This window comes from Staurois parvus, unplaced genomic scaffold, assembly GCF_062004578.1.
Source record: "Staurois parvus isolate SC_StPar_1 unplaced genomic scaffold, SC_StPar_1.0 ptg000080l, whole genome shotgun sequence".
Taxonomy (NCBI): domain Eukaryota; kingdom Metazoa; phylum Chordata; class Amphibia; order Anura; family Ranidae; genus Staurois; species Staurois parvus.
In genome coordinates this window covers 8,317,019-8,335,554 of record NW_028317876.1, presented here as the reverse complement: position 1 = coordinate 8,335,554, position 18,536 = coordinate 8,317,019, and the positions used below count along the sequence as shown (strand labels likewise).

At 41.4% G+C, this 18,536-nt stretch overlaps 1 protein-coding gene across 1 annotated transcript in view; it reads right to left on the bottom strand.

Moving 5' to 3' along the window:
* The window catches only part of LOC149469200 (uncharacterized), a 119,670-nt gene that overhangs the window by 24,680 nt on the left and 76,454 nt on the right, over positions 1-18,536 (bottom strand). Inside the window, exons 22-26 of the mRNA XM_089669638.1 lie at positions 16,123-16,251; positions 10,914-11,161; positions 9,262-9,430; positions 6,636-6,837; positions 539-669 (exon numbers count right to left, since the gene is read on the bottom strand). Of these exons, the coding sequence (XP_089525764.1) occupies positions 539-669; positions 6,636-6,837; positions 9,262-9,430; positions 10,914-11,161; positions 16,123-16,251 (879 nt within the window). The remainder of the gene's footprint in view (positions 1-538; positions 670-6,635; positions 6,838-9,261; positions 9,431-10,913; positions 11,162-16,122; positions 16,252-18,536) is intronic.

Here is an 18,536-nt window from a genome sequence, read left to right as displayed (position 1 = left end):
GGGTGCCCACTGCGCATGCGCGAGAAGCGCTGCGCTTTGTGAATGGCCCGGCGCCTTCTGGGACCTGTAATGTGTCCCAGAAAACACTGGACCATTCACAAAGCGCAGCGCATGCTCAATGGGCACACGGCTGTCACAGAAGCCAGCGCGGGAAGACTGTGCAGCGCTGGAGCGAGGAACAGGTAAGGCCTTGCAGGAGAGAACAGCTGAGCGGCCGGCCCGGTATTCTGACATGGTGGCGGCAGAAATACCGGACCGGCCGCTTTATATTCGCTCATTAAGACGCACTGACGTTTTCCCCCCTTTTTTGGGGGGAAAAAAGTGCGTCTTATGGAGCGAAAAATACGGTATTTAACTAGCAACATGTAAAATACTTATAAGGTTTTGAAAAACAGAATCCACTGTCTAACTGTACAACTGCTTGGGTCAAATTGGTTGGATCCACACTTTCATGAGCATAAGTGGAATGAGAGTGTCTGGGAGACAAATGTTTCCCTGCTCCCAAACTGTACCATACATCTATAAATTTCTGATTTACCTATTCTCTGAGAGGCCCAGAAGTAACCCTCCATCGAGTATCCTATATTCATGCTTTGGACATGGAATAATGTAAAGACCAGTCTTCCTGCTGACATATCTCTTCTTTAGTAGGTCATATGTCAAAAGAGTCTGTGGAGATTAAAAAAAAGTATTTTATGACTCACAGATTCACATAGCAAAGATTATTATAGTAAGCAAAAACGTGTCTCTAAAGATCATAATTAATTTATGTAATCTCAAAATTACGTATATGTAGGGGCCCTTTATTACAGTTATGCCAAAGTAAAAGCCTGCAAAGCACTATACTATATATAACATTCAAGAGAGAAAAAAAATCCTGTTTAAAACCTTTTTTCTCCTTTTTTTCTGAAGAGGTTACACAGGACTGCTTTGACCCCGTTCTGACACCATAGCAGCTGGGCATTGAAGTATTGGGCTCCACCATGTCACTTACACCTATAGGCCCAGCAGTGTCAGTACCTCCTATAGGCTGAGAATACTTGAATGTTTTAGGAAGCACTGACATAACCATGCAGGACTGCAGTTAGCTGTAGCACTGCGTGGGAAGGGTGACAATACTGCTAAAATTTCAGCAGCTTTCTGGCATGCTATCCACTGAAAATAAGAAAATTTGATGAAAACTGTCAAGGTCAACAGGTAAGCATATTTGATGTCCACAGAAGACAGAAAATGGGAGATTTACTAAAACTGCTGCAGCTGTGAATAGTAACTAATCAGTTTCTAACTTTAGCTTGTTCAATTAGGCTTTGACAATAAAACCTAGCAGTGGATTGGTTCCTACTTCCTATGCACAGCTGCACCAGGTCCTGCGTGCATTGGTTTTAGTAAATCTCTCCCAAAGTCTCTCTGGTAAAGAGAGACAATAATGGATAGGATTGGTTCCTTGCAGAATTTCCAGATTCAGTGAAGCCCGTTTGGAACTTTTAGACAAGACTGAGTGAATACCTCCTATGGGCATGGCTTTGTTGATCAAGCTGGAATACAAATGTGTGAAACCATTCTGCCACAAGAACTGGGGTAATGTCACCTTGATCCAAAGACCTGAGAGGGCTCATAAAGATCTGCTAATCTATGTGGTTTCACAGGTGGTTTATAGGTAAGAAAACAGAAGGCACAGAGCAAAACTCCAGTTTGTAGCCCTGGGACTATACCCACTACACCCAAGCATGGAAATACAGGTTGTCCAAGTGTTCACAAAGGTTAACAGACTTTCTGTAACTCTGGAAAGTGGAGGCACACTTTCAAGCCTAGGACGGCTTTGTAACAGAACCGACCCAGACTGCGCTTGAGTACTTCCGTTAGAATACCGCTTCCCTGTCTGAACACCAACAACAGACACCACAGCTGACCATACAAGACTGGACAACACCAGTCTTGAAGTAAATCAGGAAGTAGACTAGTTTATTTGAACACAGATACAAGATATATACACTCAAGGGACAACCCCCCTCCCTGCATAAGGACACAGGGCGGGGCAATCTACAATTAATAACAAGAAACACACAGGTATTCAAACTTCACACCAGCATACAGTCTCATCAGGAGGGAGGGCTGCTGGAGACACTCCCCCCACTAAGCTAATACACATAACATTAAACAACAACCCCCACCCCACCTATCTCCTAAACATGTCTACAAAGTCTGTAACAAAGCCCACACAATATTAGGACAGATAACCCTTTACCCTTAACAGGCACAGGGTAATTTACACATTTGAGGGATATGGGGAGCTGAGACAGGGGTCTCCCCACCTCTCCAAAGTGAGCTGGGTTCCATGGGCCCTTCACCCAAAGTGACTCCCATCACAGGCTTGTTCAAGGAATTTTTCAAGTTATAAGTGCCAGATCTTCCAGACAGATAGACTTAGAGGGAGTCAATGAGGAGTGGAAAAAAGAAAGGACCATTTCTTTAACAGTCCAGCAGAGGGGGGGAAGACTTAGCAGTCTATTTCAAAGGCTTTCAATGCTGATGAAGATGGGTGCTCATGCCACCAGTAGCATCCTAGATAAATAGTATCTAGAAACAATCCAAACAGAGATCTCTCTCAAATACCATGCAGAGCAATTGCAGTCCAGCAAACTTTATCAAGGTTCCCATGCATTGACAGGAGAAGCATTCAATAGCATACCAGGATGCTATTAGTAGAATAACACAGCCAAAATAAAACGTTACAGCCATTTGTTCATGTGTACTATAACTATATAAGGAATTATTTAGAGTAGTGGAGAGATCTCTTTAAAGGTAATTTGACCAGCCCAACATGGTTAGACAAGGTACAATTATAATCATGATGTGGTGTTTCCAAATTTTGTAATGAAGTCACTGAAGAAAGGTCAGACTTCATTATGTGCTCAGGAGTAAAACAGCCAATGCCAGAGATACAAACACAAATAAAGAGAAACACAAATTCTTTGATTTGGACCTGGACATAACAGCTGTAAACCAAAAATGGTCAGAATGATTATTTCTTCAGAGAGGACAAAGAGAGGGATTCTGAGTAAACCACGGATGTTTTATAATGCCAAAAGCAATCAGTAGAACTGTAATAGGTCTCTGGACAATACCGTGTCCTCTCTAAATATACTACTCTATGGAGAAACACTGTGAAGCAGTCCACTAATCGCTCACATATGACAGTTGAAAGCATTGTATTGAAAACACTAGAGTCAAGATCTGCATCAGGGTAGATGGTGCTTCTTCGGAACAACTTCAAATAAATAAATCTACAGCAGCTTTTACAATTAGTGAGAGGGAGTAGTTAAAACTAGATGCCACAAGCACAAATTGGCTGTGGTCTATTACTCTGTGGTCTGCATCAGCATGGGGTCTGTGACCTCTAAAGTCCACATATGTTGCACTGGAACATGTGGAAGCTCTGCAGCATCAGACTGCCTGACAACCTGTCATAGGAGACTAATTTAATCCAACACAGCATAGCTACACCTGCTTTCATGCGCCCAGTCGCAACATGCACATTTCCACATGAATTAGACCTGTGTCATCAACAGCCAGGAAGAAGGAAAGGTGGGCAAAGTAAAACTGCAACATTTTCCTTGAGTAACCCATAGTAGAAAAAAAAAGAGAAGGACTCCTTCAGGTGGCCAACTTGCAAATTATATAAGCAGGACAGGGAGAAAGCCTAAAAGAAAAACTGCTAGGGAGGAGCTCAGCTATGAGGAAAGATTAGAGGAACTGAATTTATTCTCTCTTGAGAAGAGATTGAGGGGGGATATGATCACCATGTATAAATACATCAGTGGTTCATATAGTGAACTTGGTGTAGAGCTATTCACCTTGAGGTCATCACAGAGGACAAGGGGGCACGCTTTACGTCTGGAGGAAAAGAAATGTAATCTCCAAACACGGAAAGGTTTCTTCATAGTGAGAGCTGTGAAAATGTGGAATAGATGCCCTCAAAAGTTGGCTCTGGCCAGCTCAGTGGATTGCTTTAAAAAAGGCCTGGATTGTTTCTTAGATACACAGAATATAACTGGATACTAACATTTATAGGTAAAGTTGATCCAGAGAATATCCGATTGCCTCTCGGGGGATCAGGAAGGAATTTTGTTCCCTGCTGCAGCAAATTGGATCATCTTTGCTGTGGGTTTTTTGCCTTCCTCTGGATCAGCTGTGGTTATAGGATTATAACTTTGTTTTGTTTTTAATGGTTGAACTGGATGGAATTTTGTCTTTTTGTCAGCCAGACTAACTATATAACTATGTAACTATGAATTCAGTGACAGCGACAGAAATTTTGGCTCAGTTCTGGTCCAATAACTCCATATGGAATACCTAGCCATACTGGCCTGACCTTAATAGTGGAGTCTTGTGCAAACTGAAACATAGGTGGGTAGTCAGTGCCGATCGCAGTACTGTCGTAAAGTGAACACTAGCATGAAAATCTGCAATGTTTGGCTACCTGGAGAGTTTTCATATCTAGTTGTAGATGACTGGAGAAACTTCCAGAAAATCAGACCTGTCATGGAGAGCCAGTACAGACTTGGAAAAGCAGAGCTTGATGGCTGACTGGAGAGACTTGCAGTAATTAACATATCTGGTATGACTCTACCAGCAGCTGTTGATACTATAAAAAAATCTTCCAAATCAACAGAGAACAATAGAGCTAAAGAAGACAAGTGCACTCTCCTGAGGACACTAGCAACGGAGGCAGGATTGTTATTCTGTGCTGACCAAAGGGTTTTTTTCTAGTGTACATTATTCTTGTAGATGGCAGTATACACCTACAGTCAAAGAATTCCTGTGTCCCTCAATGGAATAGAAGAAAATGTAACTTTGGTTTGGAGTAACATTTTAAGCTATTAACCAGATTCTGTGGAGTCCATTAGGCATGTTACTACAATAAGCCTCCAATTTGATCATATATGTGCATGTGGCACCCAATAAGCCCTGTTACTTAAAGTGTGCCCAAAATTAAGAGGGAAGATTTGCAATGTTTATAGGAACCATTTAGAAATGTTATATATGCCTAAACAGTACCCTAAAATTTTTTCTTTTTTTCTTAGAATTCTTCTGACAAATAGCAGTGCTCTTTCTGCTATGTAAGTGTGCCTAAGTTTGAGATTTAAGGGACTACTGCCTCTGATCACTAGTCTCATGACATATGGAGTGGGATTTGGTAATCTCACTACTGTGCTGCTCACTATTCTCCTTGCAGGAGGCTCTGCCATGAGGAGGCAAAAACCTGCCTCAAACAAAATGGCCACCTCCACACAGAACAATAGTAAGTCCATGGTAAACATGGTAAGTAAATAATGGGTAAAGCTCAGCTGAAAATAGTTAATACTGGTAGCTAGTCATTTGCCTTTAGTTGCTTTGTTATTGTTTCTTCCAGGTCAGTTCCTCTTTAGAGTGTTACTAAACCCACAACAGTAAAATCAGTCTGTATATGCATTAAAGCACGCTTGTTATACTCACTATGGAACCTAAGGGGTTAATCCTCTGCATTGCGTAAAAAGGATGTTTGATCCTGTCTTCTCTGATCCTCCCCTTCTTCTACTGTCCTCAATCCATCATCTGATAGAACAGAGCCTTGGGGGCAAGCTACACATGCTCAGTTTGGTGTGTATTGCTAGAGAGTTTTTCCTCTTGGGAGAATGCATGTGATTAACAGAGAGCCAATCAGCACTGTCCAGACAGAGGGTCAGGGGACCTGCAGCCTCATAGGACAATCAGGGGAGAATGAAAACTCCTACTACAAGCTTTAACCAGTGCTTTGTTGGACACTGATAGAAGTCACAAGACTGCTCTAACTGCTGATGAGAAAAGGTATTTAGCAGTTTACATTTACTAAAATAATTGCATTTGCATGTTCTGTGTACTGTGGGACCCAGATGTAGCAGCAGTTAGAGCAGTCTTGAGACTTCTAGCAGTGTTCAGCAGAGCACTGGTTAAAGCTTGTAGGAGGAGTTTTCTTTCTGCTCTAGGAGGATGCAAAACCCCTGACCTCTGTCTGGACAGTTCTGATTGGCCCTGTGCTGATCACATGCACTCTCCCAAGAAAAAAAAAAACCTCTCTAGCAATATACACTAAACCGAGCATGTGCAGAATGGCTTCGGTTTAGTCGGTCTTATCAGGAGCTTGCCCCCAAGGCTCTGTTATATCAGATGATGGATTGGGGACATTTAAACAAGAAGAGGAGCAGAGAAGACAGGATCAAACAGCCTTTTTACACAATGCAGAGCATTAACCCCTTAGGGTCCACAGTGAGTATAACAAGCATGCTTTACTGCATATACAGACTTTTTTTTACTGTTGTGGGTTTAGAAACACTTTAAGTTTCTAGAAAACATATGGAAATGGGATAGGAAATTAATTCTACACACAGATGGAATTATTTCACTGCACCACTCATCAGCAGTTAGAGCAGTCTCAGTGGAGGCAGACTGTTTGTGGGCTGAACCGGTATACAAGAATGCATCAGGAAGTGGCTCATTGCAGTATGTATGTCTATGCTATGTAGGGGCAACATATTAACTTTAACCACAAACCCTTTACTATTATGGAGCAATAATATTAAATTGTATATTTGAAGATCCTTCATTGTGCACTGTACCTGAAATATAGGCCTAGGTGTATCAGTGAAAGACGCCATTCCCCTGTCAGTGAGGATGTAGAGCTTCATGTCCCTGACCAGAACAACATCACTGCTCTCCGTCAGGCCTCGCTCCACTCGAACTGCACTCCCCTTACATTTTGACTTCAGAATATTCCATATAGTGACCACACCAGGTCTCACACTCCTGCAGATCGCATATCTAAGATGAAAAAAGCACAAAGTCTAAATTCACAGTAATAAACTTGAAAATAAATATTACTTTTTTCATATGAGGCTATCAGAAAAACTATTAATTTGTGCATTATCACAGACACAACGTGGAATGCTAGGCCAATCAAAATTTCTCACATTTTAACTTAGTGTGGTCAGAGACGGTTTCAGATTTGTTGCTATGGATTTACTGCACTTAAAATGTAGCTAAAGGCAAAACTTGTTTTGTTTTTTTTTTAGTTTTGGCTAGGGTGGTGTTTTGGCTAGGGTGGTGAGGGATTAGAACACCTGTCAGTTTTTATTTGTGTCTGTGCCCCCAATAAGAAGATTCACCCTCTCTATTTGTCCTGTTTACCATTATCATCAAAAGTGAAAGTAAAAGAAAAGCCCAAATTTTGGGCTGACATCAGAACACTAATAGAAGAGAAATCTTCCAATGGGGACCCTAGTTCTGGTGACCCTGGATTCCCTCACTTTAGAGGGATTTCTTCTCACTTCCTGTTCTGGTTATGGGACAAGGAAATGAAGTGAAATCTCCCTAATGGGACACAGTTGGCAAACAAAATGACAGGGATTTTAACCCTCCATTACTCTATGCAAGATGAAAAAAAGTTTTGCCTTTAGTTATACTTTAAAGTAGAACTCCAAACATTACTTTTTAGCTTTGGATAACATGAGTATTGCTGTTTCTGTCCTTATTATGGTGATTTGTTTTATAGCTTTCTAAGGGAAAAACTCCATAAGGGACACTCAGAGAGCATTAAAACAGCTTTTTTTTGGCATAATGGAAAAGGTTTACATTTTTATTAGGGTTTTATTAAAGGAAATGCCCCTACTTTTCATCATTTCTTGATTAATGGATAGGTGTTTGCAAGACAAGAGGACAAGGAAATTTTTCCTTCCAGGTACATAGACAGTAATAAAAGTTTGATAGCGCTACAACCCCCAATTATACACGTGTCTAGAGCTTAACGTACAGATTCTCATAACTCTTCAAAATGCTTACTTCAGTAAGCCTAATTTTCTTGTATATACCTTTTCTAGTCTAATACTGTACTACTACTACCGCTACAACAGCAAAAATTATTCTTTATTGGAAATTACTATGCCTTATACCAGTGGTGTATTTTGGTTTTCTGCTGCCCTAGGCAACACAAAAATCAGACCCCCCCAGCGGAAAGAGCCTGACATTGACCAACAGCAAGTAGCTGTCCACTAACACACATTCCCCTCCCTTCGGCAAGAGACAGAAAGACACCTTCATAGCTTTGGATATCCCTGGGAATGAGAGTCGGGCTCTGCATACACCATCAAGCAGCCTCTCTCAGTACCCACCTGATATCTATGCCGCAAGTGTCCCTTCTTCCAGGGGACGTTGCTGCCCCCCTGAAAAATGCCGCCCTAGGCAAATGCCTTGTTTGCCTTGTGATAAATACACCCCTGCCTTATACTGTAACTCTAATATACAAGAAAAATTATAAATTGGTCTAGTCTGAACCCCAAGCTATATGCAGACATATAGACTGCAAAGCATGCCTTAAAATCATTAGTTAGTGTGACTGCAGTTACTGTTAATGTAAGTCTATCATTATGTTCAAAGTATAAATCCGCCCCTTACCGCATAGAGAAGGCAACTGCAGGTGGTTGCAAGACAAATTAGATTCTCTGCAGAGCATCCCATGAGCACTTACTACTGGGGAACCCTGAAATCCAAACAGTTCTGTGATCACAATCTCTGCCTGCCACCTCCTGCTTCCTGAACCTTACTCTTGGTTAGTGAGCTTATTCTTCACAGTCATTGGCCAACAGTAAGGCTTAAGAGGCAGGAGGATGCAGATGGCCACATGAAGGTCCAGTATTTGGGACTTGCAGGGCATTCTGCAGGCAATCTAACTGGATGTGCTGGTCCTCCCTATGTAGTAAGTATTGTAGAAAATGTCTAATTTTAATATTGACACCATTTTACTTTAAACTGCAATTTTATGAGAATAACCTTACAGAGAATAGTCATATAATTCTCCCACAATTTCCTAAATCCAAGATTCATTACCTACTGTAACTCATTACAGTCAATGAATAAATTAGTAGTGAAAGTATTCAAACATTGTATCGCAAATAAAATGTTTTCATGGGGTGTCTGGCCTGTTTGTCTTTTGTGATACCATTTTAAACTTTTCATTGTATCATCAGTGAAAAATAAATGTAATTATTCATTTGTTTTATCATCTACAGGAGGCAGCATAAGAGAGGGGACCCTTGTTTTGCTTCATAATGGCCACAGCAAGGAGCAGAACCAAGGACTGCAATGGTGGCATCTTTCCATAAGTTTGTCCAATATTTATATGTCCAAAATTCTAACATGTGAGCAAACAAAGCCTTTGAGGAAATCCCTACTGTAAGTGCAGTCACCCACCTCGGAAAGTTCTTCATTGTAACAATCTCTTGGATCCCGTCAGTTCTTTTATTCCTGTTGACGTTGATAGTCAGTGATTGGTCATTTAAACGATTCACTAGGTTCCATGACTTTAAGAAATTCTCTCCATCACAGAAAGCTAGACAATAGCGAAGATCGAAACATATTCCTAGAACATTAAAATCGATGTTGCAAGTTAATGGATCTTATGATCTAATATGTTTATTAACACGGTTTCTAAATAATATCCTGTTGTAATTTTATTGAAATTCAAACCAGATTGCTACTGCATAGGCCAAACAATCCTTGTATTTTGTAGACTGTACTCTGGAGCTGCAATTTTTTAATATACAATGCTAAGAAAGAGCACACTTGTTACATGTTCCCTTCACCGCCTCTGAAATGTAGTGAGAGTTTAGACAGCTGCTGGCTGGCTTCACATATCACATGGCAAGCATGCTAGGAGCAGTCAGTAATCAATTTAAAATTTGTAATTCTTATCAGTGTCACTGCCTAATGAAGTAGGTAAGGTCAAGATTTTCACACCAGACTCAAAAATACCCAACTCAAATACCCAATGACCCAACTCAAAAATAATTTTCAATATTTTAAAGTCGGAAACTTTCATGAAAATATCTGATGATTCTGCTATGAGGGTCCTTGTTAAGGCATTTATCTTTTATAAAGCGACAATGCTCTCTTTCTGTCTCTCATTTGTGCTCTTGCATTGTCACTGTGCCATATGGGCTTCCAATGAAGACTACAAGTGGCTATTCTCTGCCTGTTACACAGGCATGGTTCACTGTTGTCACCATTAAGGAAACCCACCCTGGGAAATGCCATGTAACAATTACTGGAGTGTAATGCAAAGAGCCTACAGGAAATCAGCAGCACTGAGATGCTACATAGAGTGAAACATTGCGTATATGATTTTGATTAAAAAAAAAATATATATATACACACAAAGAGAGTGATGGCTAACAGTGCCTTCTGCATTAATAATGTATGTTTAGTTTTTTTTTTTTGGGAGGGGAGTTTAATCAGAATAACCATATACATTATATTTCACTCTAGTTTCTGTGTATGGTTTGTAATTACATACATATTTGCTTGTTACAGTTACACATTTCCAGCTTTGCAGTGCCAAACAATGCTTGTAGTTTACTCTTACAATTTAAATTGATAAGCCAACTCATGGAGAATAATGCATTCCCAATGTGGGTGATAATTAAATAACTGTTAAAGACCAACTTTACTTTCAGTGGGGTTGTACATTACAGTTTCTTTGCTGTCTCTCAGTGTCACTCATATAGCTTGATACTTAACTCTGGCAAAGCTCCAGAGATCTTTACAGAGCAGCCCTGCCGAGCGCCACACAACCTTTGCAAGAAAAATGCCATGCCTGTGCGCTATGCATGCGTAGTGTGCTTCTGGTCCTATTTATTCCTAATGCTGGAGCTACACTCATAGTAGCTCCAGCCATGCAATGGGGCACAGCCCCTAGGAATGAATGACAGTTATTTATGATGATTTTCAAACAAGGTATATGCTAAGGGCCTTCAGTGGGTCTTATGGTAAATATAATGAATTATACTTTATTTTATTTCTTATATTTCTTATAATATTATTTATGTTTAGGGAGTTCCACTAACCTCCTGTAGGCACAGAAGACAACTTAACCATATGTTTATGGTCCTCAGTTTCCAAATTCCACACCACTATCTCTGTGGTGTTTGTTTTAGGCAGGCAAGAAAAAGCAACCACATGAGATCCTTGATGGTTTACTGAAAACTTGGTGATGAAGTCATTGCCACAGCCTTTCACAGTGCGAATATATGCAAACGTATTCACACTGAACAGCTCAATGTGAATTATGTCATGTGATTTCAGCGATGGATACCTGTAACATATTTCAGAATGAGGTTTTTGTTAAACAAAACAATAAGGACAACTGATAAACATTTTAGTTACCATAGGATAGAATTCACATATACATGTGTTCTTTTTTTATGTCCTTTGCTAAAAAAGCTCATGAATGGTGAAAGGACTACTTCAATGATCCATACACAAATTTATCCACTGAGCACTTGGCATTCCATGGTGGTGGTTGGTGCATGGTCTTTCTAATGAAAGAAAGTTGTACAAGTACGCACCTTCACATTGTTTATATATAACAGGGAAAGACAATGATCTAGGCCAGGCATCATGAAATGGTGGTCTGCAGCCTGCATCCAGACTGAGCCACTCTTCAATCAAAACCTGCAGACATGCCATTTAGCAGACGCTTCTTTCCACCCGCCTCCGCCGCTGTTATTATAACAGCGAAGAACATTTCTGGATCGAGTGTGGGAGTCACAGCACTGAATGGAGTGGAATTTCAAGAGGGCAAAGCACACAACCTTGTGTGTGTGTGTGTGTGTGTGTGTGTGTGATGTCAAGCGGTGGGCAGTGCTCTGTGGGGGGGATGTAAAATGTGAAAAGGGGTTAGGGCTGGGGGGGTGGAAGGGGTGACAGTGCTGCGTGGGGGGTTATGTAAAGAGAGGAAGCAGTGTTGTAGGGGGTGATGAAAAGGGGGACAGTGCTGTGGGGGGGGGGAGATGTGAAGGGGGCAGTGCTGTGGGGTGGGGCGGGGTTGATGTGAGAAGGGCAGAGCATACTACTGTGGGGAGGGATGGTTGTAGTTTGAGAGGGGGGCATTGCTTTGGGGGAGGATGTGAAGGGGGGCAGTGCTGTGGGGTGGGAGTTTGAAGAGGGCAGAGAACACTACTGTTGTAGGGGATTTGTGAGAGGGGGACAGTGTGTGGGGGGAGATGTAAAGGGGGGTAGTTTTGTGATGGAGTGTGAAGGGGGCAAAGTTCTGCTGGGGAGTGATGTGAAGGGGCAGAGGACTGTGGGATGGGGGTGATGATTTGAAGGGGGGTTGAGGACTGTTGCGAATAAAAGGGGGTGAGTGATGTGAAGGGGGTTCAGTACACTATTGTAAAGGGGGTGGGGGTGATGTGCAGAGGGCCTACGAACACTACTGTGAAGGGGAAATTGAGTTGTGGCAGGGAGGATACAGATGTAAGGGATTGTGATGCAGGAGGAAAAGGCTGAAAACACATGCGGTTTGGACCTCTACTGGAAGAAATTTTATTGGTCAGAAAATACCCCTAATCTAGAGTAACTTCTGGTGGTGTCCTCTTCCAGTGGAAAATAGTTGCAATCCATCTCAGCAATTCCATTGTCCCGTTGAGAAGGCTCAGGCATAAGATATCTGCAGATGTTAGAGAAAGCCTACATACTCGTACAAACATTCCCAATCTGACTGTAATTGGCAAATTTCATTCTACTGGCATTAGTTCCTTAAGGCATTGACAGTGAATTTGTTGACATATGTTTATAAAAATGCAGATGGGATAGCACAAGTACTTGATAGGATACTGTGTAGAAAGAAATAAAATTTGTGCATGTTACCGTACTGAAACATGTTAATGAACATTAATGTAACATTATTATATTTAACATTAATATAAGTATTTCAAATGCTCTACTGCACAAAACAGGTTTTGTTTAGGTATGTTTCTTAGCCAATTTGACAATAGTTTTTTGTAGACTACTTAGTGTCTGCTAACAGTGAACTCGTGCATAGGTATCAAATAACTCAAATGTCTGATAAATACCCCCAGAGAACATTTTTTGAAGTAGATAGAAAATCCAGTTATCGTATGACCACATCTCTGTGTTCCCACATGGTCTCCACATGGTCCAAATGTTTTCTATGGCTCACAGTTCTAATGCTCCCTCTCTAACGGTAATAAATACATAGCTGCACTATATGGTATCTTTTATACATAGTTCATTGTTAAGCAGTGGGAGAGAGGATCAGAGTTAAAGCAGCAGTTTAATGTTTTAGTGTTGTGGAGAATAAAAGTTGAGGCTGTGGTTTAGGGGTTACATATTGGGAGGTGGATAGAAATTAATGCAGCAGATACAGGGTTAAGTATTTAGGTGATGGGGTTAAGTGTGAGGGTGGAATTTATTGTTAGGGAGAGTATTTGCTGTACAATGTATGTACTGTCACTTGGTTTTAGTGCCAAAAAACTACATCATGAAATAAGAGCATCAGACAGCTAACGCCAAACATCAGTTTATCACCCTCAGCTGATCCATAGATGTGATGAAGCCTCCTTATACACATGCCAAGTACTATTTTATTAGCTGCTGATCTGTGGGGTTTTTTTCAGTGTAATGGGACATTGATTCTCTGTTCTTTGGTTGCAATTGCAACATGCATCCTGCCAAATTGATGACTATGTGGATATTGAGCAGAGCACTGTAGTCATTTTGCATGGGTTAATTAGCAGCAGATATGGTCTATAATCCGTTGCTTCATTTTACCACTACATATCTGTACTACCAAATCAGTCACCAACATATACAATAATTGTAGTCTAATATATCTTTTTTTTTGGAGTTCTGACCATGTGGAGATAATTCTGGAAAGACGCATGCAAAGAGATTATCATTATGAGAAGGATTTTCATGCTAATTAATCAGGTGGATATCAATTGAGCACTAAAGCTATTTACTACCTTTGTATGGATCCATTATCAGGAGAAACGGAAAACATTCTACTTTGTCCAATATTTCACTCATGTACGGTAGAAAAAAGGTGAAAGGTCATATGCAATTAAACAGATATGTAAAGCTAAAGGCAAAATTTATTGTGTAAACTGTAGTATTTCATGTGGGTTTAAATACATGCATTGATGTGTAATGTGTTGTCAGGCCTTTTTGTTCCAATGTCTTTTTTCTTCCTTGCTTTTCAGTCATCCGTCATTGTGTAGGACTTCTCATAGGCTTCACCTGCTCTGTGTACTGATGTGACCCCTATGGCACAACTGATTAGCTGTTTTGTTTTTAACTGTTTGTGTTAGTTTATAGTCATTTTTATTTCACCCTTCTTAATTACTGTCTCTGCTATTGCACAGTATATTTTTCCTTTTGTTCTTCAGGGTTTTTTCTGCACTTAGCTTCTGCCTTGCAGCTGTAGGGCCATTGGTTCATATCCCAACCCTGTGCTTCTGTGGCTTTCCTCCAGGTACTTTTTTTCTTATCTATACACAAATATTTTGCCTTTCATTTCTTTTTTTTCTCCCATAATACACATTTCATTTCTATGTTAAACTGAATGGGTTGTTTTAGAAGGTGAGTGTTTACAATTACTTTAATAAATTGTATGGTCTTTTTAAAAGAATTTATAAAAGTAAATTACAAACAGATTAACAAGAGATGTGCATTTAATTTTCCAGAGCCTACCAACTCTACACATTGAATAAGCACTGGACTCATATCTTACTAACAGTGATTCAAGGTACCACAATGACAATGAAAAAAAAAAGACTCCAAATTAATCTTCCTCTTCACCCATTAATACTAAGGGTATTCCCTGGGCAAGGGGATCCAGAAGCTGCCAAAAGATTAAACAGTCCCGGCCAAGGAGCTAGTTGGGTTCTCCACCTGATTGCTCTCCCCCCTTATCTGCCCCAGGGGGTGTAAGGTGACTCACACTTTCCTTCCTGATAGCTTTATGAGTTGGTGGCTGCCTTCAGGCCTTCTACTGGGCTGGTTCCTTACCTGCTGCTCAGGCTGTCCCTCTTAGTAGACGGTGACACAGTTGAGGTCCCTTCTTCCAGATCCAGCCTGTAGGTAGGCCTCTTCCCTTGAGCCCCTCCCAGGCTCCACACTCCAGCCTCCTACTCCATCTTCCATCCGACACACACTGATCCTTTCCTGCTGAACAGGCTCAATCATATCTGAGGATTGTCCTGACCCCATGCCAAGCCTTCTGCTTGGGGATTGGTCAAGATCCCTCAGACATGCAACCCCTCACCACCCCCACCCACTGCCTTCTAGAAAATCCTTAAGTCTCTAGAGCAGAGGGAGGTATCAGGGAACTGATCTGCAGAGCCCTTATATCCAACTCAAGGTGACCGGTGACCTAGCTGACTTACACCCAGGCTGAATCATGCCCAGGCTGCTATTCAGCCTCTAACTAAAAAACCTAGCTAGCTCCCCCTGGCTAACTAGAGAGGCACTACAAATAAAAATAAGGTTATTTGTGCTTTCTGTTAAGTTCACAGAAAGTGACAAGGATACTGCATTTCAATATCACTTGCTGAGAATGTTCTTAAACATGTAAGGGCTGGTAAATTGCAGTGCATTACATTTTTATTTTTGGGTTTAGATAAGCATTAACCACTACTGCTTATTTAGGCCTCTTGCACGTGACCATAAAGTACAGTGTATGTATAAAACACCTTGCGTGCATACCCATGAGCACCAGCATGTACTCGCGCACATGCATGAGTGTATTTTTCCAAACTTAAAATTTTATATTTTCAAAAATATGCTCATACGTGTGCACGAGTACATGCCACCACAGATATATTTTATACTATACGACCACACACTGTACTTTACAACCTTGTTCCAGAGACCTTAAATAAATGGACCAAATCATATAGTTATCACCTTATTTTTGCTGTTCACATTATTCACATATAAAATATATAATATTGAAGATATTTCAGGGATTTTATTTTTAAATTAATTATTATATTTTATTATCTAGTGAACTTACTGGTAGGTGTATCATGTTATAATGTATATGTTTTACAGTTTTATGTAATACTTGATGCAAAGAGAACTGCCATGCATTACTCCAGTACAACCAATAAGAAAGCAGCTGTAATTATTAGGACACCACGAAAGCATCTTTGCACACTATGAAAGTTCTTACATAAGCTCATGTAGTGTAATTTATCTTCAGACAGTGATGGAAAGAGTAATGTCAGTAGGTCATTGGTCACTGTATACCTGCAGATGACTAGGAAATATTCCTTGGTTACAGCCACACCCTGTACTGAAGCTACTGGATCTTGAGCAGTGAGTTTGGCAACAACAGCCCCTCGTCTGGCACTCAGTACCATGGCTTCCTTCCCACTCCTGTCACAAAAAAGTAAAAACAAAGAATAATGTCTCTATTGCACATTCCTCTCTGCATAGTCATGTTGCCATATGACCCTGAGAAAACCATGCAGTGGCTGGAAAAAAAGTACTTTGCTGTTATTTGACTTATCTTTTACATTTGCCAGTCCCTTTTTCCAACTAAAACAAGCCTTAGTATGAACATCTTGAATTACCACAGAGGTACTTCCCATAATATCTCATACTCATACGAAGATCTAATGTTTTGTCTTAAGTAAATCAACTTCTATGCCTCTTCCAACATCAGATACAAATAATTGAGGCAGAGGCATATCTAGAACCTTCAGAACTCTGATGCAAGAAACCATAAAGGGCCCCCCCCCCGACCCTCAGCCGCCCCCCCCCCCCAGGGGTGGAACGCCAGGGTCCAGTCGCAAATGCGACCCTTGGGACCCTGGTAATTCCACCACTGGTGTAGAGTATTTTTTTGTTTTTATTTTAATTTTTATTATTTTTTTTACCACTTTATTTTTTTTTTTATTATTTGTACAATTTTTAGGAGCCCTGTTGGGGGACATTGGTGAAATATCAGGGGTCTAAACAGACCTCTGATGTTTCACCTTTGAGACATAGAAAATAGATTAAGGACACAGCCCTCAATCTCCTTATCTGCAGCCTCAGTTGTACGAATGAATTGACAGGAAAAGCTTCCTGTTCATTCATAAACTGAAGCATAGTAAACACAGTTTATGGATCGGATCACTGACCTTGAAGAGAAGGAAGGGGCCAGTAAATGACACATTTACTGGCCCCTTCCCCGATGTCCATCCTGACAGATCCCCCACAGTAGCCGGCGGGAGAGGGGAGGGGGGAACCCAGCAGCGCTGTAGGGGATGAGGGGGGAAACCGGAGGATCACTCAGAAGCACTGGGCAGCAAGATGTGGATAAGAGGGATGGCAAGGAAGCATGTAGTGGAACTAATCCCCTTAATTTTCCTCCTGCAGCCACTGAAAGGCTGCAGGAGGAAAATGGAGGGGATCGGTTCCTCTTCATTCTGCCCCCATTGCACCTTCTATCCAGATATACAGGGGGCAGCATGGGCCCCATGAAGCATTGGGCTAGGTTGCCATTGTGACCCCTGTACGTGCCCCCCTGAATTGAGGATAAACAGTGGGGTTAGTTTACTGAAGGCAAATAATTTGGTTACATTGCAAGGGAAATGCACTTTACAAGGGAATTTCCCCCAGAGCTTAGTGAATGAGGTGAAATTTCACTTTGCAAAAAATAGCATTTTTGCTTGCACATGATTGGATGATGGAAGTCAGCACAGCTTTACCTCAGCACAGTTTCTCCTCATTCACTAATCTCTGGGGATAATTCCCTTGCAAAGTGGACAGTTTACTTGCCTTTAGTAAATCAACCCCAGTGTTTTCTCTTAAGGTGTCAAATAATCAGAGTCTCACTTTCCTTTCGGGGAAGGGTGGGGCATTGCAAGCAAGACTCTGATGGCTCTTGTGGGCAGTAACATCAGTACTTGCTTTACATTATTTAACATGGTCTAAAGCTAATTTACTAAAAGAATGCACAATGCAACAACTAGATACAAAAGTGCAGTAACCTATAGTAATTAATTAAGTTTAATGTTGCCATGTTTAAAGCAGAGTGCTTTTGATGGATGCTATGGGTTACTGGGCTGCATGTCACGTAAGCACATGTGCATGCAAGACAACCTGATTGTTGCTGTCCCTGCAAAATCCATGCCCCCCAACACCACTAGTGCTCCCCCCACAGTACAGGACATTGTGGTGACACCCTGGGGCAAGTACATTATACCCTACACTCACTGGATGTCCTTGGCCTTCTGGTTTAAATGGTGCTCAGAAAACTTGAGGACAATTAGTGATGGAAAGGGAATACAGTGGGGGACAGCATCAAAGAAGGGGTGAAAATAGCTTACGCTTGGTTCAAATCTGTGCAGGTGGTGCCTCTGCGGGACCTGTACAAATCCGTGCAGCCACACCACCCACACAGAGGAGTATGGGACCCGCGGATGTGTGCCATTACTTGTAATAACACGCCGCCCGCACTGGAAATCGCAACAGTACTGGGAACTTTGGATCCCGCGCAGGCTGCGGTTTACGAAAAAGTGCAGGGACTTCTTCCCTGTGTGTCCTGGGGCACGGGAGTCCATTCAAATGAATGGGCTCTCATGCCTGTGCTAATCGCGGCCCGCATGGCCGCACATATGGGAACCTGGCCTTAATCCCCCTAATTAGGAGACTATTTTTATGAAAAAGGAGCA